Below are 27869 nucleotides of genomic sequence, written 5' to 3' on the forward strand. Positions count from 1 at the left end.
CAGACCTCGAAGCAAAAGTAATACATTTGTATGACAGATCCTTTTGGAAAAATGTGTCATGGATGTTTTTAAACACGCTGGGAAGACAGCAGTATTTTCTTATTATAAGTTATCACAAAAACATTTATTAAACACGTAATATATCACATACAAAAGGAATCCAAAACACGTCACCCCCTGCCTCCCCCCTCAAGAAAAAGCACCCTTAGATACAGAAATACCGTCAGTAGTCAAGAAACATACTTTGTGGCTTTAACAAACTCTTAAGTTTACATAGTGAACGTCTCTAGACGCTGTTCACAGATGACCATCCTTTGGTACACACGAGTGTGTGAACAGCTGGGTGTGTACTGGATTTGGCTACACATTATCTTCCCAGTTAACATTCAGTGTGTGGTTCCATTCACTGCGATAGCTGCCTTACTATGCAAACACTAAAATCCCCTGGAAGGCTTTTCCAAGGCTTGTTCCACTTGTAACACAAGCATTACTGCACATTTCAGAGCTTCAGTAAATAAGACAACTTGTTATATGGAAACAGAGTACATTTAACAGCTGCTTACTGTCACAACTTAACACTACTACACCTCTTTCTAAGGCAACTTTATCAAGTGTCATTTTTGAGTATTGATGCAGCATAACATTCTTTTCCTACTTGAGGCACTACATTATTGTCATTGAAAAGAAATAAAGTGGTAAAAATCCATGTTTAAAGACTTAAATGTCAAACCTAATTGTCTGCCATACATTCAGTCATGATGTCTATGGGCTTAACAGACACATAGACTGTAAAGGCAACAAAAAGGACATTCTCAATATAGACTCTTTACAAAAACTTCCCCAAAAGGCTAATGCTGTTCTAATACTAAATAATGCAAGTTTATCCTTTTACAGAAATGCTTCCATCTTGTGGACAAATTGAAGATATACAGTACAAAAAAGTAAACTGTATACAAGACATTTAGTGAATCACAACAATGAAAATAAGACGTGAGAGTTTCAAACTTGTTCTGGGCTATGAAGAAACAAAATATCTCCGGGGACAAAAATGGCTCACCTTTTTAAGGTTAAACACTTCTACAAAAACAAATGCCCACCTTTCTGGCCATATTGCATTTTCACAATTGGTTATATTCACCTAAAATATGCAGGTGAACGCATTTTTTCACAGCATGTTTCTGTCATTTTGTCTATGTGGGTCTCATTCTAAAAAGTCCACAGGTCCTTCTCTTCCAGTGTGTGACACACAATCATTTAACCCCGACACAGAGCTAACCTCTTAAAAAAAAGCACCATCAAAATTGCTGTTGCAAAGCGAAGCTCACGTTGGAGGTTTACACGGCCCAGTGTGCAGTCGCAGTGCCCCCTGTCTGTGAAGAGCACTTAAAGTCCTGAATTCCAGAGGCATTGTATGGGGACCAGCGCTGGATGTGTACCGGTAAGTTAGAGTGTCATAATAGTGATACTTAACAGGTTTGCCATCGGGATCATTAGCAAAAGGCCAGAAGCCGTACAGGTGGATTTCATCACAAAAGCGTGTGGCCATGGTGTACATCAGGAGTCCGGTGGTAGGCCTCTTGATCTGGACATGATTGGTCAACCAGTACCTGCAGAAAGTCAACGTTTCTTAATTTGTTACACTCTAATGCTTCCCATACAAACAATAGAAAAAGATTAAATATTATATTGTTTTAAAATATTATTAATATATTAGTTTGGTGCAAAGTTTTCGAATACATACAAGAACCTCAATGTAGATTGGGACTAGGACTAATACATTGATTGAGATTCGGTGGTATGGTTTGATTGCATCATTTGTATTGCGTTATGGAGGGGGACTGGCACATCTTGTTTCTATGGTAACATCACCTGCTCTGATTGGAGGATCTCAAACAGTTGGGGTCAAAATGGGGTTCTCAGTCCAAAAATCTTTAAGAAATCCTTCTCTAATCACTGCATACTTATATTACATAATAGTAATATTAGTATTATTGTCTATTATTGTTTCCTTCATTTCCTTTTTTTTAGAAACCTAGTAAAGAAGGAAGAAGACACCTGTCACAGTGGCATGCTCATCTGTTTCAAATCCATGAGCAAAATCCATAATAACACGGAAAATGCAACCAGGAAGTTAAATAAACCTAGAGCTCATGTAACTGCAGAAGGAACTTCAGCCGCTGAATATAGGCTGAATCTTTTTTTCAAAATAGGCTCGTGCAACACTCCCCTTCACACAAACCTGATGGGTGCACAGCCCTTCTGCATTTAAATAGAGAAGATCAGACAATTGAACAATGTGCATTAAGATGCACTGAGCCCTCTCCAGTCTAAGCAATCCACTCACCCCTGAATAACCTTCACAATGGGGCTCTCTCTGTGTATACGTGAGGTGACATTCATTCAGAACTCCTGAGACCCGAAAAGGGGGGCTGGACGAAAAGAGCTAGAGATAACAGGGGGTCTCGGATCTGGTATCTCAAAGCGACATCTGGACTTTTCATTCACTTTAGTTGTACATTCTTAGGGCCGTGAAATCCGTTAGATTTTTTCTCAAATTTCGTTTGAATCTTTCTGGTGTTTTTACTAGGCCTATACAATAGTAATATATTTACCCACATGAAAAATAGCTAAAAGTAAGACACAGTATACTGTAGTATTTACTCTTTATATAGTAAAAAACCTTCTACAGTGTTATTAAACTTTATGGGGAGAAAATCATGCCATAAAATAAGGCATAATGTACAACTAGTACAGTCCATTCTTTTTTTTTCTTTTCTTTTTTTAAGTCTACTTAAATTTAGGATGTATTTTTACTAGCACATTTACTTTTATTTACAAGAAAATAAGATTATTTACTATGAAATTACTGTTATCTAAGGAAATTATATAGTTTATCCTACAGTTTTTAGGCGTGTTATAATGTTATAAATTAACCCGATTTCATTTCATTTCAGTGTGTAAATTAACTCTCTCAGAGCTGTTCTGTAGATTAAGTTTAGGCTACTTTCTACTCTACTTTCTGCTTCATAATTTTTTTACAAAATTCCACGCCATTCCGCGTTATACAATGAATTCTGTTTTAATGGCTGGATTTCACAATTTGTCCGCATTTTTATAGGACCCTACATTTTGGAAGAATGGCAGATTTGTTGAGATTGCTCAATGATGCTTAACAGTGTTTCAAAGCAGTTCATATTATAACTTAAAAAGTACATTTATATAGTTTAGCCATAAATGAAAACGATGTCGTCACTTACTCCCTTTTAAAGAGGTTATTGATTCATAATAACCCCCACTTTTAAGCATTTAAAAAGCTACCACATATTGTAATGGTGGTTTGCTATCAATAGAGCATACAGCGGACAGATGTCTTTTGCTTGACCTTTAATCTCATCCTGGCCACCCACATTATACAGATCTAAAGAAAAACCTTCCTGCTAGGTGTATTGTGAAAATAGTAGATTCCAGGCACTCTGCTCTGAGGGAAGCTTCAATAGCCCTCTTGAAATATGCAGGGGTCAATGGAAGAGGCAAAGATTGTGTTATTTAAAGAGAACCTCACAGCGGGCCAACTACAATTGAGCCCAGAGGAGGTGGAATTCACTGAGCAAATTTACAAAGACCTTCTGTAAGAATACAGATATATAGATGTTGGTGTGCAATAGAGAGCCAAGCTCAATCGATTCATGGGAACGGCCGCTTGCTGTGAGGTGGCGGGTTTGAACTGTATCGATAGTATACTTTAAATAGCAAGAGGTTTCATACACCTGATGATAAATACACAGACACATACCCTCTGACCGCATGCAGCAGGCGCAGGGAAGGAAATGCGGTGCGGACATTTACAGTGTGTAGAAGAATGAGACGTATAGCCCACTCCACTCTTTCTTCTCCTCCTTTGGCCATGAAGGCGGGGATCCACAGCACGCTTCCGCTGAGGCTCTGAAGCCTGCGGACGAAACGCTGTACCCACTCCTCGCTGTTCAGATCCTGGAAGGCACGCTGCACCACGGAAGGATTCATGGTCACCAAACTGGTCCGTACTCCTACATCTGCTGCATACTCCTCCACTGGAGCCAGGTTACACCTGCCAAACATACACACATAAACAGGCTTAATGCACAAATGTGATTATTTGTTAATAATTATTTTAGGTAAAACTGATCACATTAAACATAACAATACAGATCCAAAACGTTGATAAGCCCATTGATAGGGCCGAGTATGCCTACCTGTACAAATCAATTTTTTTGGAGGAATAAAGGTCCAGTGTGTAATTTCTTGGAGGTTGAATAGAAATGCATTATAATATACATAACTGTCTTCAGAGGTTTAAAGACCTTACATAATATAGTGTTATGTATTTATTACCTTAGAAGGAGTAATTTCTATCTACATACAGTACAGTGCGGGTCCCCTTACATGGAATTCACCATGTTGTTTCTACAGTAGCCCTAAACGGACAAACTGCTCTAGAGAGCGAGTTTTGTAAAATACTTTATCTACTTCCGCAAAGAAGCGCAAATTTGTGACGACATCTTAGTCCTGTGTCAGCCGCCGTAGTGGTTCGAAAGGGAGGGGTGAAGTGATCCGTTGGTTGCACTTCGAGACACTATTGCACTATTCCCATTGAGAGACTGCAAACGACAAAATAATTTTCTTTCCCAACATACCTTTAATTTATTCAAGTATCCAATTCTGCATTATCTTTAATCGTCTAACAGATTATCTCCATACAGAAGACAATTACTGAGTACTATAGGGAAGTATCTTTTGGATCTCATCTATCATTTCACTTCAGAATCCATAAAACAAGACAAAAGACACATTACGCTACTGAGACTGAGAACAGGTTTACTGACATTATCGTCTTACCTCAATACCTGGAAAAACCTTTCCACTCAACGCTGGCACCATGCCGGCTGCTGAAGCTCAGCTATCACTCTCACACATCCACACAGCCTCGTCCTTGCCGTAATGAACAGCCATGCCAACCACACAGGAGGGGTTTAAGTTCCTCCATTACCTAATCTGAGAGGCTCTGTGTGTTCCTGGACCAGGACTGAATGACATTAAAGCCATCAAAGTCACGGATGGACTGGGCTCTTAAAGAGCAACAACAGCATCTTTTTCTGTGGTAACAGGGAAGTTTGTGTTTGTATTTAAGCAATAATAATATTAGTTTCAGGGTGTTTCCTATGTTTTTCATATATACGTACACAATAATTTAATACATTTAAACAAAAAATGAGTAAATGAAAATAAAAATGAATTCTATTACCTACCAAATTCACTAACTCCATCCAACACTTACTCCATCCAAATCATCGAACACTACACTACCTATTGCACAAAGCACATTTCTGTAAACGATGAACCCCAAGCAACTAGGCAAGAAACCATTGTAGTCTGCAGGAAACACATTCAGAAGACAAATGAACCTTTGCTACTTTCAGGAGACAGTCTAATTGCATTTCCAGAGCTATGACTTAATATGACTTTTACAAATGTCAAATTTACTCAGCTGGCACCTAATTGCAGTACATTTCACCCTGTGATTCTGAAAGGCTGCGGACAATCAGCTATTGCAAGTTTTGCCAAAGAACAGAACTGACAGCTATTTCAAAAGAGCATTGTGTCATGTCCAGGTGAGATTTGAGCTTTAAAATCCAACCCGCATTTCTTTAGTTCACACATAAATGTGGACCATAACCAGCTGTAATAATACAAGTTACGTTGGATTATTGTTACTTTAAAAACTGGATAATAATGTAATAAAGGAATTGTTATGTGGCCCCATGGTAATATTAATAAATTAAGGCTGGACTGTCAAAGATACCGTTTGAAAGCACTAACACTATTACTGATGATGAAACATCAGTGTAATATTTATATTACAGTTACAAGGAGACTTGCTAACCACATCCATTTTTAAAAGGATAGTTCACCCAAAGATATTATTTCATCATTTATTCTCCTTAATGTCATTTTATATGGCTTTCTTTCTTCTGCAGAACACAACAGAATATATTTCTATTGTAGGAATCTGGCAACCAAACGACACTGGACCCTATTGACTTCCATTGTATGCACACAAAACCGCTGAGACATTTCTCAAAATATCTTTAGTGTTCCACAAAAAAAGAAAGAGTCACATAAAGGTTTTAAATGACATGGGGATAAATGATTGATGACAGATTATTTTTTGGGGAGGTGAACTATCCCTTTAAGAGCACAAATACTATAAGAGATCACAAAAATAAAGTTGGCCAGAAAAGGCTATTACAGAGATCAATTAGACAATTATATGCAATGTTTTTGGGGGGTTAAAAAGAAGTTTAGTTATTGATTCTCGAATATTTCATGAAAAGGCATTTTATGACAGCGTTTAAATTTGGTTTATCTCAATATGACAGTACAGGACATCGTCTCTTTGATAAATTTCATTTTTACCTAATGACAAAGTCGTGTGAATCAATCTCTTGACCACAGCTGCTATTCAGTAATATCCCAGAATTCCCTACGATTGCACATCGTTTGTGATGCTGGTGCTTCATTGGGGATGCTGTCGGCAAGAGGTGATACAGGTTCTCAGAGATGTTTGTTGTGCTCTGGCGGTCAAAAATATAATGAATGACATCTCCAGGCTTAAAGGTGCTCTTAAGAATTGAGATGTCCCTCTCAGCATCCAGGAACCTCAAGATGTTTTTCCTGGATAAGGAATCACAGCATAACTCATTAATCAAAGTCAGTTTTAACACATTCTGTATTCTTCAAAGTTGCCATGATGCACATGTTATACCTAATGAGGTTGGACAAGGTTCTGTTGAATGTCCATTCAGGTGAGGACAAATTGACTGTTTTGCTTTGTATGTGTGAGAGTGAAAGTGGAGAAGAAGAGGCTGTGACTCTTCTGTAGCTGACTAGTGAAGTAGGGTCAGCATTCAGAACTGATGTTCTGCAGGTAAGAAAGGCATAAAAAGTAATATGTGTGTGCAACTTCGACAAGGTTACAAAAACAACTTCTTGAAAAAATGCCTGCTATATATAAAACATAATACAACTAATTCTCAAAACCTAAAGGTCCACTGTGTCATTTTTTGGTAGATATATTGACAGAAATGCAATATAATATACATAACTATATTATATTACACAATGAAGCGTCATGTTTTTATTACCTTAGAATGAGCTGTTTCTATCTACATACACCGCAGGTCCCTTTACATGAAATTCACCATGTTCTTTCTACAGTAGGCCTAAAGGACAAACAGCTCTACAGAGCGAGTTTCATATATACGTTCTCCTTCGGCAAAGAAGCGAAAATATGACGACATCTTAGCTCTGTGTCAGCCACTGTAGTGCTTGAAAGGGAGATGCGAGCAGTGGAGTGAGCCATTGGCCGCAATTCGCAACCTCACCACTAGATACCGCTAAATTTTATACTCTGGACCTTGAAACCACATTTAATAGCTCAAATTTTATTAAACATTAGCAGATACAAAAAATGTAATAGGACTCTGGGTTCATTTTAATGTCAATAATTAACAAGCTTCTAAAGAAACAGGTCATAGCATAATTTACAGTTCAAAATCCTTACTTTAGCCTATAGGGCATAATAACAACTGAAAAACCAGGGAGTTAAAAATGTGCACATTTGCATGTGTCCTTATATCATTTTCTCTGAAAAGATCATAAATCATAAAAGATAAAACACATCCGATTACAAACCTGTTAGACTGAAGGACAAAGCGGAACTTCTGTGAATCCTCAATGATCCTATGAGCAGGGGGAATAAAATATTTATCATCAGACATTAACCAGTAATATCACCATTAATATTTTTTTTTAAATCTGATCAGTGAATAAATAATAATTGAATTTGTGTAGATGCAATTATGCTTATAATTGTAAAAACATTATTTACAATAATAATACATATTTAAGACTGTAATGTGGACCTTTTCACTTCTCTTTCTGAAATGTCCTAACACATTTCTAAAGTACAAAACTATTGATGGGAAACTATTGATCAGCATGTTTCGTTAAATGACAGAAACAACACTTATTTACCCATTAAATATTAAATCAATGTGGTTGAACATCAAAAGAACAAGCTAATATTGATTTCATCTAATAATCGCACAAAAGCTTTTTCAGCTATTGAATGCAAGATTCTTTGTTTAGAAGATTTATGCAGTGTTTTCATCTTATAACTACTAAAAGTCTGGTTGATAAACCTGATGAATGTGTATATTTTACTTGTTAACCAGTAATTTTAATGTTTCATTGAACAAATCAGTCCAATTTGTCTACAAACATAAAAATAACTCATTTCAAAGTCATGGCTATGTGCATTATTAACCAGAAGCTGCACTAAATCTCTCAAAATTCAAGGCAGCAGATTCGAATGCAATTTCTGTTTTGCCCCCAGGCTTTTTAAACTGCTTTCAGACTGCATTTGCACTGAGATACATTGTTTGATATTAAATTTTAGAATATAATCACTTCTTGACAAATCTCACTGATAATCTGAGCAAAAATGACATGAGGTGTTCTCTAATGTGTCTGTCAACTAGTAAATGAGGCGTGAAAACCCCAACTGGGAAGTTTACAATTAAATTCTGTCTCTGGGATATTTGGGGTAAATTAGCAACTATGAGGGAGCAATTATTCCCTTCCGAAGCTTTAATTGATAAACATTATTCAGTGTGGCAGAAAAATGAAATAAAAACACTACTTTAAAGAGCAAGCAAGCCTATACTTTGCAGTAATGGTAAAATGTGTTAAATCAAAGCATGAATCATTTGATAAATTAGCCACAATCTTATTTGAACCTGTAAGAGAGTGTGGTTTTTCCTCATGAATTTATTCTTGCAATTCATCTATCTATGCCTAAACATTCTGCTAACTCAAGAGCATTAAAGTGTATGTCCCAAATCGGTAAGATTTGCAATTATGTAAGCATGAGGATTTCAGCCACAAGGTTAAATTATAGCTGAAGAAAGGCAAACTGTTCATTTTTTTGTCTTCAAGCTGTAGCTTTAAATCAAACCGTGATCCAGATGCCACAAACCACAGATGAGACCGTCTTTACACTTGTCGGAAGGGAAAGCAAACAGGACATGGTCAAGTGCAACACAACTCCACACACCCAACATTACATCCAGCCTTTAGATCACCAGGATCAGCGACATTTATCAATGATTCTCATGCAAGATTTCTTAGAAAAGTCTGAAAATGCATATAATCTATTAAAAAACTTGATTTGTTAAACTTGCAAATCAATGGATGTGAGAACAACCCTAAATATTAAAGATAACACATTCCGATTACAATTCTACAGCTGAACCAAAAGGATAACTAAACCAATTGTATTATGTGTACCCTCAAATCTAAGTAAGGCTGTTGCTTTGCAAACAATGGTCCTCCTCAGGACCCAAACACATTGTCTCCCACATCCCCAAGTCTCTCCCTTTCCCTGACTTAGAAAACGCATCCAAATCCATGCTTGATGTCACACCGAAACCCAAATATACAAAATGCGCAGTCAAAATGAAACACATAGTTGTTATCTTCCGGCAAACATCTGTACGACATTCATATAAGCATGCCGCTTTAGATTGTTTGAAGTAAAGCGGTCAGGCTTCAACAAAGTCTCTCTGGCGAGAAGCAAAGCGCGGAGGAATAGGGTTAACACAAAGACGTATTGAAACAAAGAGGGAAAATGTTACACGGCTGTAGTAAATCCGGATGGTTTATTGCAGGTTATTCCCGAATTTACTTACGCGATTTCTTCTTCCACTTCCGATATGTCGGCTATAATGACAAATAAAACCAAGGCAGTCCCGATCCCAAACATCAATATCCTCAGTTCAATAGACATGACTTGAACGATGAAACCGTCTTCAGGTTCAACTATAAAGCGCAATCTCGTGTCTCCTTACGCAGGGCAGCACGCGCGGGTTCTCCTCTTTTATAGCGCGACCATTCTCACTGTCTATGCAGGAGAACCGGCAGAATATTACATTTCCCGTCCATCAGATTGTTTTATCCACCTTCTCAAAGTGGCATTGATATCATGCAAACACGGGCGTCCTCTCTGCTTCTCTACTTCAGCTGACACTATGGAGAGGTGGAGGCTTGCAGTTCCCTTGAAACTTTCACCAGCATCAACTCACATACAGACGCTGTTCACCACTGGAAATGGCAGAATATGAATATAAAATACCAACATATTTTGAATATGAATACAGTATTCACGCACATGTTAACTTAGGCTATCTAAACTGTCTGAGATATTCCACGGACATCTATTTTTAACTAGTTAAAAATACCATAACCCAATAGAAAACCTGCATTTTTACAATTAATATAACGTTGTATTTTTACTTTTATTATTTATTTTATTTATTTTTTACAGATTTTCTCACTTTTTGGAGCAAAGTAGTCCACAAAATATAGGCTATCCTGTACGTGAACACGGTTCTTCTCATATGGCCTATACTGGGAACTTTCATACACATAATAACTTTGATACTGTGCAGACTAGGCCTATACACAACATTATCCTCACCCAACCCTAATAAAAAACTTTATTTCGTTTTTTAAGTTGCTATTCAGACAAACTAAAAATAGCTGTATTTTCTTTGGATTCAGTAGAAATAGATGCTATTGATATAATTTGCACCTCAGTATTGTTGTGCATCATTGTAAATCATTATATTTATACAAATTATTAAAATGATGGCAACTTATTGAAATATTAAAGCCCTACCCCTGACCTTACCCCGAATCTATACTTTATTACTAAAAAGGAATTTTAAGGCTTAAATAAATTTGATTGAAAACAAATGTGATATAAATAGGTAAAAGAGAGTTTTCAGCGAGAGTTGTAATAGGATTTTAACGCAAGGAACCTGGCCGTGCTCGCTCAATGGATCCATGGACGAATTGACAGGATCACCTCCAGTTAAAGGTCTAGAGTGGGATTTATAGCGGCCACTAGTGGTAAATTTGAGAACTGCAACTCAGTCCGAACACGACGGTGGCCACCACAGTACAAAAATAGGTTGTCGGCTGAAACAGCATGTCTTCTCATGTTAACGCAGGGCATCCTGGAGGCTGGAGCAGGGAACATGGGACGATCTCTGCCAACAAGGCGGGCAATTTGTTCTCAGTGTTAATAGACACCCCGTTTAAGGAAAGTTTACAAAAATTTAATTTCTCAGCTGGTGTTTCAGTGATGTACAGGGCCAACACAAACAGCACGCCAGTCTAATTCTTTTATAGGTAAGATAAACTGGTTAGGCTATCACTAAAGTATCTGAACACCAGATGTTATGAGAGGTATTAAAAAAGCTTTTAAAAGAGCTTTGAATTGGGTGCTGCCGGCAGACATATGTGGAGAAAAGAGCTGACACAATATTACTCTGGGATATAATATGGCTGACAGTTTTCACTGACTCCAGGTTCAGGAATACACTAGGAATAATGCTCACACGCCATTTCTTAACATACAGATGAAGAAGATTCCTCCGGCTGTGAAAGGAGTACTGTTTATGTCACAGTTTTCTGACAGTTCTAGCCCTTTCACAGCTTATAAAAATATACTACTGCAAGCTTGGGTTAGGAGATACAGATTTAGTTTAAGACAGAGGCATTTAAGGACATGAATGATGGGCCACAAGCATCATTAGCTTTATAACCAAACCACTAATGAGAATACTTTATAGGAAAATCTCATTATTCAAAAAGCGCAAAATCAAAAAAGAAAACTAGTTCATGATCTAATCTTCATGATCATTTTCAAATACTTCAAGTTATCTTCTGCCATTTTTTGCTATTAAATAACTTTTTTTAAATCCGTCTCATTGCTGTTGTTTTGAAGACACGTGCAAATTAATTCACAAAACAGTGTTTGTATATGCTGATTAAAGGTTGTTATAAAGGCGTGCATGAATTTTTGCAAGAAGCAAAAGGAATCTTGATGGGATTATCGGGATCATCAGTGTGCTGTGTGCTGCCAGAAATGGCCTAGAAATTGTGTCATCCGTGGAGAACGGAATAAGGAGAGGAAAAAGGGGGTCATCTTTTTTCCATATTTTTAATTTGTCCTCACAATTGCTTCACAGGGAGTCGGAATAAATGACGGTTCTGGAGCCTCTCAGAGCAAAAACCTGCTGTCGATTAATATTGTTTATTGTGTACACATGTGTGTTTAATATCTGCTATCTGTCAGTGAAAATGCCAGAGTTACCTCGGTTTCCTCAAAAAGGGTTATTTATTTGCCAGAACAGGTTATAAGTCAAACGCATTATAAAGTTCTTGAAAGGTAACTTTAAATTTGTTTCATAGGTCTGCTTTCATTTCACCAAATTGGACCAGGCTACTGAAGCTTGGCTGCGGATAGTCAGTAGACCACCTGACTACAAATAAACAAGCAACATTTCATGTCAGTGAGTCACAGCAGTTGTTGAATGCCTTGAGCCAATACAATTCATCTGGTGAAACATTAGGGCAAAGAAATGTGCCCATGTGTCCTCTGGCTCTGTGTGCCATTGCTGTGGACTAAGTTTAGCTCTGAATGTGTATAAGAAGATATCTAGTGGAAAATTATAGCACGCTCCATATCCAATAGGATTTCATGAAGGCAAGCAATGCTTTTTTTGTAGTACATTTAAATAATCTCCTCTTGCTTTCACACACCAACAGTCTATCAACCAGAGGGTATGAAAATAGTTTTGTAATTAAATTTTTATGTACAACAATATCCAAAGAATAACAGAAAAAAGATCGCTTTGAGCCTTAATATAGAAAATATAAAACCATATATTATAGTCAAAATAAAGAGAACATAAACATAGAGAGAAAAAAAGAGAGAGAACATTGTACAAAAGCCATGAGGTAATCCCCATTTGAGTTTCTCTCACAGTTTATTTTGTAGCAATGTATACATTTTTATTAAAAACCATAAAGCATCAAGCTACTTTTTGTTCCTAAACTCAGCCGATGTATATTAAAGCAGGGCTTTAATTCTCCTCTCAACCTCTGCTTTGAACCAAACATCAAAAATGGAAAACATAAAGAGCCTAGTGACAATCCCAGCTCTCTCCTCTCGCAAATATTCTAATGAGTGCCGAGCATCAGCTCAGCTTCAGGGTCGTTCTTTTCTATTGTGTTACAAAGCCGCAGCCAAAACAGCTTGAAGTTTTTTCTACTTAAGATGACAAGTTATTCGATTATTATGGGCAATTGTCAGTGGGCGCTGGGTGGGAGGAATCATTTTCTCATAAACTCAGCATCTGCTCTTCATGGCTTTAGTTTAATGCTAAATCACTGCTGCAGAATATCGACTCTCTAAAATGTGACCCTGGCGACAAAACCAGTCTTAAGGGTCAATTTTGGAAATTGAGATTTTATCATCATCTGAAAGCTGAAGAAATAAGCTTCCTATTGATATTTGGCTTGTTAAGATAGGAAACTATCTAGGGGAACAACAACTGTTTACAAAGCTGAAATCTGAGGGTGCGAAAAAGCAAAATATTGAGAAAATCGCCTTTGAAATTGTTCATCTGAGGCACTGTAGTAGGCCATCCACTCACAAAAATAAAGTTTTTATACATTTACTTTAGGATATGTATAAAGTACCTTCATGGAACATGATCTTTACTTAATATCCTAATGATATTTGGCAAAAATAAAAATCGGAAATTTTATATTTGGCGATTTCTAAAAATGTTCCCGTGCTACTTAAGACTGGTTTTGTTGTCCAGGGTCACAAATGAGATATTTACATAAAAATATTGTGTGCATTCTAACACACCAATCATATCGATCTCCTGAGAAATCAGACTCTGTAATGAATCCCCAAATTAATTATGCCCAGTTTGATGGGGCAGCCATAGCTGCGATGGATTATTATGTGAAACAAAGCCAAACAGATGCATTGTGCATATCAACATACACACAACGCATGCCAAACCAAACCTTATTCCACTTTATGCTCAGGGTGCATTTCCATAGGGAAACACTGCCGATAATCCCTTATCTTCCAGTACAAGCATGATTTGAATTCCCGACGTACCTCTAAAAGAGAAAGACGTCTAAATTTCAGGAGGTTTTTTCAGTTCTGCTAGCAAAACACAGAAAAAGACTTTCAAATGCATGCAAAACATTTACATTCTAGAAGAAACGTGATTCAATTTCTGCAAGCTATTACGGTTTCTTTAAGGAGGGCTGCATAAGAAATTAGGGGGGTAATCTAACTAGCCCTCTCGACCCTGTAATCGGTACACATCGGTTTAAATAGCTCTCTATTTGCTGACAAAAATTACCCAAATAACAATGCACTGCAGTGTATAAATACACTGCATTAAGGTTTGAAAGCCTCATTGCTCCTGAGTTTGAGTCCTTGGAGTTTTGAAAGATGTACGAGTTGGAACCGAGAAATATCTAACATCGATGGCCTGATGATAATGTTGACAGCGTGTTCAATGATGCATATTTTTAACTAGAATAAACCTTTTGTAGTCTTGGCAGATGTTTTGTGTTCTTGCAGGTGTTGATGAGCGGGACACCTGCGTTATAAATAAACTCTTCAATCTTTCAGTCGCATATAAAATATTCACTGAATGTTGCATTGTTGTTCCAGAAATGTATCACATTCATTTTGGAAATTAATAACAGTCATTGTTATATGTTATAATGGATGTGTACAATGGATGTGTCGACTATGACATCGTAGAAACATCACTTTCTGAGATTTTGAAAACATAGACTCTTCTTCACAGGTAATGGGTATGCTTTTCTTCATTCAGTTCTTAGTTTATCTGTCAAGGCTACACAAGGAGATCGAAGGCACGTAAATAAAGACTTTAATCTTCTTAGCCAGGGCAGATTAACAGGCGCAGATGTGTCACCTCCGTTAAAGAGACACCGTTTAAAATTGATAAAGGATAAATACTCCATTAAATCAAAGAGGCAGGAGTTCAGTTTAAATACCCCCGAAATCTTTAGTCAACTCTGGTTCCAAAAATCATGACATTTGGCAGTCGTCTGGTTATATAAATAACTTCAAGGTTGTTGTATTTAGGTTGTTGACCTTACGTGTCTATAAATTACAAGAAAATAAATCAGACAGATTAGATGGCTTCTGAAGTTGGGGATGGTCCAGAGTTTAATTCAAAAGCACCACGGTGAAGTATTGTGCATTTCACCTTTAAAAACATGCAGCATCTTTATTTAGGGGACAGCCCAAGGTGATATTAAAGAAGACGGTTATTTGAAACGAGGCACTACGTGTCTACTTTCATATCTTTTTAATAATTGGGTGGTTGAGCGGCTTGGTTGGTACAGCTCTGAGGGAGAGGATAAAACAATTACCATAATAGTGGAAACAAACACACAAAAGCAATGCGGACATGCTGAATCAAACCTCTCTACCCCATAAGAGTACAAACCACGTCAATGACATATCATTTTCTCTCCTGTATTTTGTCCTAGATTTTATAAATAACCAAGTTTGGTCCTTTTACATCAAACGTTTAATACAGTCCCTCATTCATATTGTAATATGAATAAATTTTATGCAAAATTGTCTATTGAAAGACAATCCATGGGATGTTTTATATAATAAGAGTGTAATAGGGCAGACTGTATTTAGCACATCCAATGTCTGTTAGAAAACAGAGAGAGTTTTTGCTACCTGTGTGAAAAAAACTTAAGACCATCTAAGAGCTTCAATTTAAATGTCCAGTGTATGAAATTTAGCGGCATCTAGCGGTGAGGTTGGAAATTGCAAGCAATGGCAAACTCCAGCCCTCCCCTTCGAAGCACTTGCTGACACACAGATGTCGTCACGTTTTCGCTTATGTGCCGAAGGAGATAACGTTTTTACGAAACACCCTTTGTAGAGCATTTTGTCCATGTAGGGCTACTGTAGAAAAAACATGGTGAATTCCATGCAAGGGGACCCGCTGTGTATGTAGACAGAAATAGCTCATTCTAAGAATATAAAAAATTCATCATTATGTAAGGACTTTATACAATTCTAAAGACACAGTTATGTATATTATATTGCATATCTGTCAATAGATCCTCTACCTTTTGTGGTAGTAAAAAGTAAATTATATTAATAAACTTCTTCAACTGAAAAGTATAGAAAAATATTTTAAGTATTCATTCAAACTTCTTCTTTTAAACATTTAGCCAAAAACACACATCTGAGATACTCTGAAAAATAATTTATTTGCAAGATAAAATAAAAGTTATTTTGCCATTAAAAATGATATGAAAAGCACACTGCTTTAACCGGAGTGACATCTTTGCCTGTAAAACAAGTCTGATGTGCTATTACATTTTAGAGAAAATTGTATATAAAGTTGAAATTATGAAACCTTTATAAACAGTTGTGATCCCAATGTGACTTACACCACTATTTCTAATCTTCTAAAGAACCCACAGTGTCATATATAATTTCAGTAAGTGAAATAAAATCTTTAAATCTCAATCCATAAAATCCATAAAGTTACTTAACATATTTTACATGTAACATTACAACCGTATAAAATTCCATTCTCAAACTTTTTTTGTCTGTGTAAATACCAGGGCCTATCCTGATCCTCATAACACCATGTTATTTGCTCTAAAGTGAGGACCGGAAGATGAGAACATTACTCATATATGCCACTTAATAAAACAAATTTTTTTCTTCGTTCTCTTTCAGTCATGACACAATATTTCTACAGACTACTCCATTACATTTCAATATAGTAATCTGTATATAGAGGCATTCTCATAATCATAACAGTTATAGAACTATGGATAAACCCTTTGTAAACTAAAACATCTGTTTGTGTTCAACATCCCCCCCAAAAAAATCTAATGACAAATATATATTACGTCAGAGAAAAACATGTCTTGCTTTTCCCCCCAAAGATTCTCCCACTATTGCACAAATATAAAAGATAGTAACAATAAACATGATCTTCTCAAAAACCTTTCGAAATTAAGACATTTTAGGGCTTAATAAACGAAATAAAAAAAGAGAAGAAAAATGCTGAAAAAGCACTTAAAAAGAAAAGCACATTTCTCAAACACTTCAGAAAGTGATTTAGGTGAATGTTTTGACACATAACTGAAATTGTTTTCATATATAGTATAGAATTGCAGTATACACTGCATTTTATATTATTATATTTTCAATGATCTGCTTGGTCATGTTGTGACATACAGTATCGACATCTTCCCCATAATAATAATGGACTTAGGCTTGTTTTTACCTTTTAACATAAAATAAAAAATGTGTAAAGTTATTTTGTGTTTGCCTTTTAGTATGACAACAGCGCAGCTGAGTGGAGTTGAGCAAACAAGTCAATGAATCTAACAGTAAATAAGACGCTCAAATACGTACAACATTGTACTGGCACTGAACACATACCTTCGTTGAAAGTACTTCTTAAAACAAGATGGACCTAGTAGAACGGTGTGCGTGAATTGCGAGTAATGCAACAGTCCCATACATACTGGACGAAACACAATCCTTCAGCAGAAATACAGCACTTCAACCCACTATAAAACAGATTCGATGTTCTCGCACCACTCATGATCCTCCAGGTTATATATAAACTTAGTCCTGATGTCTTGGTTTTGACTGTCTTTTCCCAAACTGTCCAGATTCACGCTGGACGAGAACATTTCAGAGGGGGTGACGTATGCCTCAAAGTTTTTAATATATTTATTGTAGTTTCTCCGCAAGCATTGCCAGGTGATCGCGTAGAGGATAAACGCCACCACCTTGAGAACAATGGCCATGCTGACATACAGGTGTCGGTAGGTCACGTTGTCGTACAGCAGACAGGCACCTTTTTCCCCACACTCTGTGCTCCAGAAAAGGCATGTGGAGTCGATCCCCGTGCCAAATATCAAAGGTGGGGGAATGAATCCTGCAAGATTGGTGTTGTTGGGTTAATATATGGTACATCTAGTGATCGAATCTGAATCACATAACATGTTGAAGACGAACTTAACTGTGTACAGTTATTTCCACTCGTTTCAGACTTTGATCTTATGTTTAAATAATCTTCAAAGTATATGCATCTATATTTGAGCTCTTTTAAAATATCACATGTATTATAAGCAAGTTGATACTATTGCAAGCACCAAGGCAAGGAATTTCATATGATTGAATCAAATATAATGATAACATTCTATGGATACACATGTTTATTAACATTTTTATTGTAAGTGCATTCCTGTTACCCTGATTTTTTTGCATTTTTTAAAACAAGAGATGAGACGAAAAAGTTTGTCAATGCTTTCATTAGAACTTAACTTGTATTAAAGAGAAAATATAGTTCTTTAATTTTCAAAAATAATAAACCTTTGACATTTGAGAACTCTGATTTTAATTATGACAAACAGCTTCTTATTGACTGATAGGAAACAATTGTTTTCTTAGAAGAGATGAAAAAACTATGATTTTAATCAAACAGTCTTTAATTGACTGACAGAAAACATTTGAGAACTTTGATTTTAATTATGACAAACAGCCTTTAATCGACTGATAAAAACAATCGCGTTCCGCTTCAGGAAAAACGAAAGATGAGGCAAATGAACCTCAACATGTCCTTCTTTCACCGCACTTCGGATTAGCAGCCAAGCAAAGAAATTTAATTTGGTACAAATGCATTCTTAGCCAAATTTCAGTTACAGCAAAGTAAATAGATTACCCTAGACAATATATTGTGGAAGCATGAAAAATTAAATGTCGCTTCACTAGTAAATGTGTTGTTTTGTCATAAATCTCTCACCTAACAACCGGAGCAACAGAAAAAGAACTCCAAGGGCGTAAGACTTCAGCTCAGGGCTCACGGTTCTGAGAAAGTAAGAAATAACACCTGAGTCAATATATGGTCACGTGAACTTAAACACAATATTATAAAGAACTGGTCCAGAATGTTTTATTTCTTAGCTCATCCATCACTAATAAAACTTTAAAAGCATCCCTATGCACAAATCCTTTTAAATCATCTGTAGAAAACACCAAATGGATCATGAAGATTTGGTAAAGAGTGTGCATTCTGAGGGTGCTTTGAACATCATCACACTTGTTTTTGTATGGTGACAGATGACTCACCTGATGAGGATGATAACAGAGGGGGTCTGGGCCATGGCTCCAATCATACTGCAGGCACAGATCACACACAGGAAGGTGAGGAAGGCCTCCTGGCAGCCGGGCCGTGGACATTTGCCAGGCACAGCCGTTGCAAAGTCACTGTATCCAGAGATGCACGCACAACCGGTCAGGTTCTATAAACATGAAAACAAACAATACACATTCAAATCCACCACACAACCAGCAAATAAAAGCACCTAGAACTGTTAATAGAAGACAAACGGATATACTGTAAATATGTTATCTCCAAAGAAACAAAAAAGTAGGTCGGTGTCAGCGCTGTAGTGCTTCGAAAGGGAGAGGGGAATGAGCCGTTGGTTGCAATTCACAACCTCACCGCTAGATGCTGCTAAATTTCATACACTGGACCATTCAAACATGTATGACTTACTTTATTCTGCAGAACACCAAAGAAGATATTTTGAAGAACCTTGTTAACTGAACAATGCTGGCCCCATTGACTTTCATTCTATGGATACAAAAGCACTGAGAAATTTCTCAAAATATCGTATTTGGTGTGCCACAGAAGAGTCATATACAGATTTAAAATATATATTTTTTTGGGGTGAATAGAGAAATAGAATTTGAAAAATAATTACATCTCTGAATAAACTCTTTGAATGCATATGAATAACAATAAACAGTAAAAAATATTTACTGTACAAATATACAAATAATGTAATTGAAACTTGTTCATTGTGTTACTATGTGTTACCAAGGTTGCCATTAAAAAAGAATGGCAGTTCTTGAAATTTTAGGTACGTCCCAAATCGCGCACTAATGCACTATTCTACGCCATTTTGTAGTATAAAAAGTGTGAGTAGTGCGTTCACATTACAATTTCTCAAAAAAAAGTGCACTTTATGAACCCGTATGATGCACTCATTCAACCGAAAATATGAAGTGGGGAGATCTGTAAACTTCACGCACTCCACGGTCGCAGTTTCGCATATGTAGCGGAAGGGAGGTGGAGCTATCAGATGCTGCTCAAGCAAAGTTGCGATTCCTGCAGTCCTGCAGAGCGATTACGCTTCAATGTAATGCTGACCGAAGTCATGCTGAGCAAAACAGATTAAAATGACATTAAATGTGCGATGTATAAATAGATTTTTTATTGACATTGTGTAGCAAGCTTGACGTCATTTGTCCACGTCTGGAAAACCGCACACACTTCCGGTTAGTATAAAATTGTTAAGTATTCCATTTGGGACGATGGTTGAGTGCATAGTGCATAGTTTAAGGGCATAATAAATAGTATGTCATTTAGGAAACAACTACAATAACCCTGGTCTACACTTACTACATCATAAGTCAGAGTCTGAACTACAGAGACAGAGGCACTCAGAACCCCAGTAAGCTTCATTTAAACTAGCTGGTACACTCATGTTGGGATCCTGCGTTCGAATTAAGACAACGCTTGTGAATGTTGTCTTGGATTCGTCCGTTCCAGCTGAAACCATTTGCTCTGTATGGTAATGAGTGCAGGGGTCCATATTGCGGTACCCATTAAGATGCCTGGCGGGCAGAACACCGTGTCCCTTCCAACGCACAGTATGTCTGCTGTTGGATGTGGGCTTCATTCTAATGACCCAAGCAGGACATCAGCTGTCCAGGAAATGAGAGCGAGGGCGAGAGAGCGCAACACACTCCGACGAGAAAGATAAAGAAACAGAGGAAGACAAACAAACATCGGCGTGTAAATGAGATGGCTAATGACCTGCGAGAGAGAAGATTGTGGTCCAGTGCGGATGGCTCTGGTGCAGCCGGCCAAACAGGACGACAAGTAGGTCACGCCGTTGGAGCCGCAAACGGGGCTAATAGATGAAGTGTAGCAGTTACAATGACTCATGCAGGGGTGTTCCGGCCTCTGGCCTACTTGGAATGTCCTATATCCACAAAAACAAATTCACCTGTTTGAATCGAAGTTGGTTTGTACTAGTACATTTGATGCATTTGGTGTGAGAGAGCCCATCCAAGCACTGATTCAACATAAACCTCAGCATTTACATACCTGACTGGTTGGAAGCTAATGTCTATGGATTTAAATTGGATTTAAATACTACGCTGGAATAAGTGTCTAAACTAAAAAATAACCCATCTAAAATCTACCAGCTTGGAATATTTAGCTGAGTTTTGATAACCACCCCTCTGAAATTCTTTGTATATATTCCACTTTATACATTGAAATAAATGTGTCAAGATGTGGACTTGTCATTCTCTAGCCTCACTGCGAAGACTAAATAAATGTCAGAAAAACAACAAGGCTGCGCGGTGAAAAAGCAGATTAGCCCTCCGTACTCGTTGCCATAGGGGAAGTTCACCCCAGCGACAGGTCCTGTGTCACAGCCCAGGTAGAGAAAGGACACGTAACAGGCGGTGGAGATGAGATTGACCAGCATGGCCATACATATAGCTCCAAGAGCACTCAGGTTCAGCTTCTTCACCAGCAATCCTCCCAGAAATATACCCAGACAGGCGCATGGGATCGCTGTCATACCTGTTTACAGACAGAACATTGTCAAAGGAACATGTGATATATTTAAACGTATTAAAAACTTTAATAGTCTTGTAATAATTTATCTTGTATAAGTACAACCATTGTATGTTTCAGAGTAATTCTGGAGGACTTTTTATGTTTATGGAAGTTTATGTGTTCAACTGCTAAAATGAAGCATTTTCACATTTAGACCTCACTGTATAGACGGTTTCAAAGCAACAACATAAAAAAACCTTACTGCGCATGTGTTTGTTCATATACTGCCCTTAACTTCCTATACACATTCACGGTGCCTGTCGATTTTTGATAACAAGCAAAAGAAACAGAGAAGAACCGTTCCTTGGCTGAACTTGCCTCCCAAATATTTTAAATTTAAACTACGACACCAAGCTCAACTGCTAGATGTCAATGTCCCATACGGTTTCTTTAAATGCGACAAAACTACAGGACCCATTCAATTAATCATTTATTACATAAAACACAATTCAACACCATTATCGCATACTTTATACATCATCAGAATATACTGATAAACATAATAATAAGATGCTTGCGGTTTGGTTATTATTCTGTATTAGAGGATGAAGTGGATATGAATCTATATCTATCAAACAAAAACTGCAAATTTGTCATATTGTTGCCAGCAATGATAAATGCCCGCCATATGGGCGAGCGCTATCGGGAACTGTTCTTCAGACACAGCAACATGCGTGCGACCTTGTTACACAGAGACGTGGGCTTGCAGAAATATACATTAGAAGAACAATAACCCGACGGTTATTGATAACCCGACGGTAATTTTTTAAGAAAAATTGTCGACGGCCGCGTGGTTCACTGTTTACTGTGTGTTTACAAGTAAGAGGTTTTCACAACACACACATGTGATACAACATGAGAAAACATGTGTTTTTGTCTAAAATCAGTTTGTATTTCATATAAGAGAGAGCTGCAGATGTTCTAGATCATCTTAGGAAATGCTCTTAGTTTAGTTAAAGGAGCTGTGTCCGATTTCCGAATTACGCTTGTTTAGACAAAGTCGGGGCAAGTACAAAATCAACCTTGTAGCCAATCAGCAGTAAGGTGTACTGTGCACAGGACGGACATTGGCGAGACAAGCGCTGACGAAAGCAAAAGATGTGGGTAGGGGTGTGATGGTTTTGGTGATTTGAACATCACAAATTGAACACAAAGAAAAATCGAACACCCCGCCTTAAGGGCAGTGTAAATGCAAAATTCTGCATGTTCGCTTTAGTTTGACATGGTCTATTATTCTAAACAAGTTGTGTAGGCTTCATTGACATGAGATTCACAGAAATGCTTGTCTCCTGCGTGTGTAATTGTTATATTGCAAAGATATCTGCTTTATGATAAGAATAATAATTAAAAAAATATGGATAAAATATAATATTAAAGTATTGTAATTAAAATTAATTTTATGAATAGTATATAATCAGATCCAAAGTAAGTAGTAACTAGCTACTTGAGTAGTTTTTACTCTAGTTATTTTTTAAAAAGTGACTTTTATTTTGTGTTATATAGTGACTACTCTACCAGCCTCTGATAATGTTGCGTTATTATGTTGTTGAAACAGTCTATTTAACAGTGTAAATGTGGATATTTGTGCAATACACACCTAACAGTTGATTAGCAGAAGAGGTGGTGAGGTTAAACTGCTGCTCCAGATATTTGCCAAGGAAGGCAGCAAACCCAGCGACGACTGCAATCTCCATACAGGCAGCTAACACGATGCACGTGAACACCGGGTTTGACAGCAGGTGCTTAGTCACCTTGGGTATAACTGGAGTAAAAAATGGAAAAGCCAAAAATGAGAAATAGAGAAACAGTGAAGAAGAAAATGAGACAGGAATAATTCAGAGAGTGAGTCCTGTTTTGTATCCTATAGCCTATACAGTATAGCATTCTAAAAATGTTAAGATTGACTTTTGATAGAAGTTAAATAACAAAACAAAACACATATCAAGTGAACAACACACATTCACCCCCAATTTCCAGATTTCCGTTATAAATTGCCGCAGAACTGCTACAAGCTGAGGAGCTGTCGATTTGATTGATATGTTTGACGCCTGAAACTTTGTGATGGAGACTGTATTTACCAGATGCCAAAACCTTGCAAAATGCACCACCCATGTTGGACAAAACAGCTGCCTACAATTCAGCATTCCAACTTCCTGAATTTACGTTTACCCTGAGCCAACGTAGCATCTGCTTTGCAAGGTCTCTAGTAACACGTTAGGTGATATGCCATCAGGATGGCACATGATTGATGGCTGCTGTTTTATAAGAGCCTTACAATGAAGAATAGCATACTGTGTCAATATGGAACAGAAACTAACCACATTTACTCTTTGAGTGCATATTCCGGGTCTTATTTTGCATGTTATTCCAAAGATAAACATGTTTTCTTTCAAATGTTCTATAAGAACAACTTGCTCCGGTTCTGAAAAGCTTTCAGTTTCATTTTACTCGCAAATCCTTTCTCTTCAAACCGCCTGGATCCATGTCAGTATACAGATTTTCCCTACGTTAAGCCCATTGCACATTGATTCTAAATAAATAAATAAATACAACCTCACGTTGTGTCAATCACATTTACACACTGCCTCTGATATTTTTGTCAGTCATAAACAAATTGGGACTTGATTCGACTTTCAGAGTTTTTCGCATCCATAGCAAGCATTTTGAGAGCCCTTTCTTAACAATTCAGAGACACCACAAACGAGCACCAAATACGAATACGAAAAACGCATTTGAAAATTTCAGACTGTACGTGCAAAGACCCTTAGGCTATATCCTGTGTCACTTGGAAGTAAAACAGGATGCGAACTGACATTCTTGTTGATTTCAAACAAAGCTTAGAATTGTTCTTTAATAAATAACTAAATTACGGCGGTCAAATATATTAAAGAAGTTTGTGTTTAAATAATAGATATATGTGGCATGTGTATTTATATGTACTGTATATGTGACCCTGGACAACAAAACCAGACTTAAGGGTCGAAATGTAATTTTTATTATTAATTTAAAGGTGAATAATTAAACTTTCTATTGATGTTTGGGTTTTTATGATATGATAATATTTTGCGGAGATATAACCGTTTAAAACTCTGGAAATCTAAGGGGGGCAAAATAATCATAATAGTGAGAAAATTGCCTTTGAAGTTGTTAATAAGAGGCACTGTTACTAGCCATTCACTCACAAAAATAAAGTTTTAAATTATATACAGCATAGGAAATTTAAAATATATCTTCATAGAACATGATCTTTACTTAATATCCTAATGATTTTTGGCATAAAAGAAAAATCAATAATTTTGACACTTACAATCTATTTATGGCTTTAACTAAAAATGTTCCCGTGCCACTTAAGACTGGTTTTGAGAGCCAGGGTCAGATATATAATTATACAAATATGTATCTTTATATAAAAATGTGTAATACATCGTTATATTAATACATAATATAAATTATATTTACATATAAATTGTCATCAAATTTATATCATATATATCATTATATTAAAGTCTCATCATCACCTTCCCTCCATTTATATACACATGTAAACATGCTTTTATTTTGAACACAGGCTTTTATTTTAGAATCGATTAATCGATTTGAAAGCTGTAAACTGAATGCATAACCAAGCCAGCCAAAGTATTTAAAAAACATCTATGCAGGCATGAAAACCCAAGGGACAAGTTGCACTTTAAATACACCATTTGTACAGAAATCAGCAGAGCGTTCTGTTTTGAAGTGCGGAGTCCATAAGGGGTGATATGTAAGAGTTCAATCTAATTGTCTAATTGGTCTCCTGAGTGTAACTTTAAGACGTATGCTTGTGTTAAGAGACACAGTGTACAGTGGTACAGTTCTAACAGATCTTATTCAAGAACAACAAGCACATTTTAAGTAGACACTTATCATGGCACATTAATCAATAAACATAAGGTTTATACCCATAAGAGCTGTTATGAGGCATTTGGAGACAAGTGCAACCTTACTGTAGTCTAACTAAAGCAGACTAATTTCAATATGAGTACATCTAACATTACAATGCAAATTTAGAGCTCTTGGACTAAGTAAAAGAGAGGCATTGAGCAGTTGTGTAGTAATTGGAAATGGCACAGAGACCTCTGAGCTGTTGCCAGCAGGACAAGCTGCTGTTGTTGGGCTGGTCGTTCTTCAGGACTCCATTGCTGGGTTTGGATTTCTCATGATCCTGGGGTAAACAGGAGGGCAGCATGGCCTGTTCACTCTCAGCTCCTCCTTCCACCTCCTTGCCTGGCAGTGATTGGGGGAAACCGAACATGAAGAGGGAGGAGAAGAAGAGTAAGACGGCGCAGAGGAGGAAGCCGCCCCACCATGCACCGATCCAGCGGGGGTCATCAGGACTGATAGCTAGTTTAGCTGAGGAAAGTCAGGTGCACATACAATACGGTAAATTTAGTAAGTAGAATCATCTGTAAATCAAATAATTGTACATTATTGAACACTAAAATTATACACATAAAGCTATTCTGTTGTTTTGTCAAAACACCTCAAATTCTGGTCCTAAGTCCTTATTGGGTTGAATAGCTAACTACATTTACTGTATGTGTATGAATATAAAAAAATACATACAGGAAATAATTATTGAACACAATATATAATGTAAAAGAATATTGAAAATAACAAATGAATACTTGGATTGTAATGATGTGTGCTATTCGAATACAGTATAAACAGAAGATGAGCTGAAACTTACTTGTGTCGATGAACAAAGCATCCACATAAAAGTTGGTACAGACAGAACCCAGGATAAAACCACAAGCAGGTCCAAATACCAGTGTGGAAAAAAGTATACCTGAAATACAACAATAAAACACCATCAGAAAATGTTATTTTGGTGACATAATACAGTAGACATGCATGATTTAAACTAAACATAAAGTAACAAGTGTAACACTTCACAGTAAGGTTGTATTTGCGAACATTAGTTCACGTTAATTTCAAAATTTACAAATACATTTTAAAATAAGAATTTGTATCTGCTATTGGTAAGTTGATGCACAATGAACTAACATAAACAATTATATTGGCATTAATTAACATGAACAAAGATCCTGGATTTTTTTTTACAAAAAAAAACAATTTGAACAATTGTTGTATTGTAAAATGTATTTAAAGTAAAGCAGTTAAAGAAAAATGTATGGGCTAAAATGTTATTTTCCAGCCACAAGGTGGCACACTCAACTCAAGGCCTACTTAAAAGACCAAATATAAACCTCTTTGCTTCTCTTTCAGAAATGCAAGAACTGTAATTAATTGTTGTAGTTCTTACATTTATCCCCAAAACAACATCCAAGAAATGTCAAACAAAGACAGTTTTAGATACATGCTTGTAGCAGGTATTCCTTACGTCACTAACAATACATTATAAGGGAGAGCTTCTACAAACATGACCTTGCCAAACTCCAAATAAAAAGCCGCTTGAACCAAACATAGAATAAAAACTAAATTACATACAGTATAGCCGTTGTAATTCACCAGTCCTCAAGAGAAAAGGATTGCGTACAAAGCATAGAAAAAAACGGATTTGCTTTGGACCAGAATGGAGTGGCAGAGCTAAGAGCAGACAATGCTGTGCTGGCACCTAATAGAAGCGGCAGACATCTGGGTCACAAATTCCTATTAATATGTTGTCAAAAAGTGTGACAGCGACCCAGCAACAGCCCTGTGGGTCACATGCTGCTTCTGAGATTACCAAGGCTTTATCCACACTCTCATCAGCTTTGCCTGTCCCCTGCCATTCTCTTATTAAAGCACACACAATGTTGTTATCACAAAAACTGGACTCGCCCACTGTAGTAATTCAGAACAGAGAAATATTAGAGGTTATAAAAATGTGCAAAACGCGTGGTATGGATGAGCAGAAGTACGGTGTGACAAGAAACCAGCAAATTTTTGCAATTTATGAAACCTCACAGTCGATGTGTTCCAGGAGGCCTTAAAGACAGCAGTAAATACTCTGTATTTAAAGCATTAAATACAGAGACAATGACCGAGAGCTTGAAAACACAAAGCCAGACTGTAACTGTGAGTTCTGCTGAATGTTAGAATGAGTGTTGTGTTTGTGTTAAGGGGAAAGTTCACCCGAAAATAAAAATCCTGTCATCATTTATTCATCCTCATGATGTT

General features: G+C 36.9%; 2 protein-coding genes across 2 annotated transcripts in view; both read right to left on the bottom strand.

Moving 5' to 3' along the window:
- Positions 1 to 210: 210 nt before the first annotated feature.
- On the bottom strand, positions 211 to 10154 carry st8sia2 (ST8 alpha-N-acetyl-neuraminide alpha-2,8-sialyltransferase 2). The gene is made up of 6 exons (XM_056766453.1): positions 9789 to 10154; positions 7732 to 7779; positions 6803 to 6958; positions 6454 to 6711; positions 3794 to 4087; positions 211 to 1607 (listed from the first exon to the last, which is right to left on the bottom strand). The coding sequence occupies exons 1-6, from the start codon at positions 9884 to 9886 to the stop codon at positions 1322 to 1324; spliced, it is 1140 nt and encodes a 379-aa protein (XP_056622431.1). The 5' UTR covers positions 9887 to 10154; the 3' UTR covers positions 211 to 1321.
- Positions 10155 to 16229: 6075 nt separating this feature from the next.
- slco3a1a (solute carrier organic anion transporter family member 3A1a) overlaps positions 16230 to 27869 on the bottom strand; it is a 38311-nt gene continuing 26671 nt past the window's right edge. The window contains exons 3-10 of the mRNA XM_056766632.1: positions 26437 to 26535; positions 25824 to 26099; positions 23308 to 23472; positions 21476 to 21674; positions 20895 to 21063; positions 19139 to 19311; positions 18813 to 18877; positions 16230 to 17945 (exon numbers count right to left, since the gene is read on the bottom strand). Coding sequence (XP_056622610.1) covers positions 17572 to 17945; positions 18813 to 18877; positions 19139 to 19311; positions 20895 to 21063; positions 21476 to 21674; positions 23308 to 23472; positions 25824 to 26099; positions 26437 to 26535 — 1520 coding nt within the window. The 3' untranslated portion in view covers positions 16230 to 17571. The remainder of the gene's footprint in view (positions 17946 to 18812; positions 18878 to 19138; positions 19312 to 20894; positions 21064 to 21475; positions 21675 to 23307; positions 23473 to 25823; positions 26100 to 26436; positions 26536 to 27869) is intronic.

The sequence above is a fragment of the Triplophysa dalaica genome, chromosome 14, assembly GCF_015846415.1.
Source record: "Triplophysa dalaica isolate WHDGS20190420 chromosome 14, ASM1584641v1, whole genome shotgun sequence".
NCBI classification, from domain to species: domain Eukaryota; kingdom Metazoa; phylum Chordata; class Actinopteri; order Cypriniformes; family Nemacheilidae; genus Triplophysa; species Triplophysa dalaica.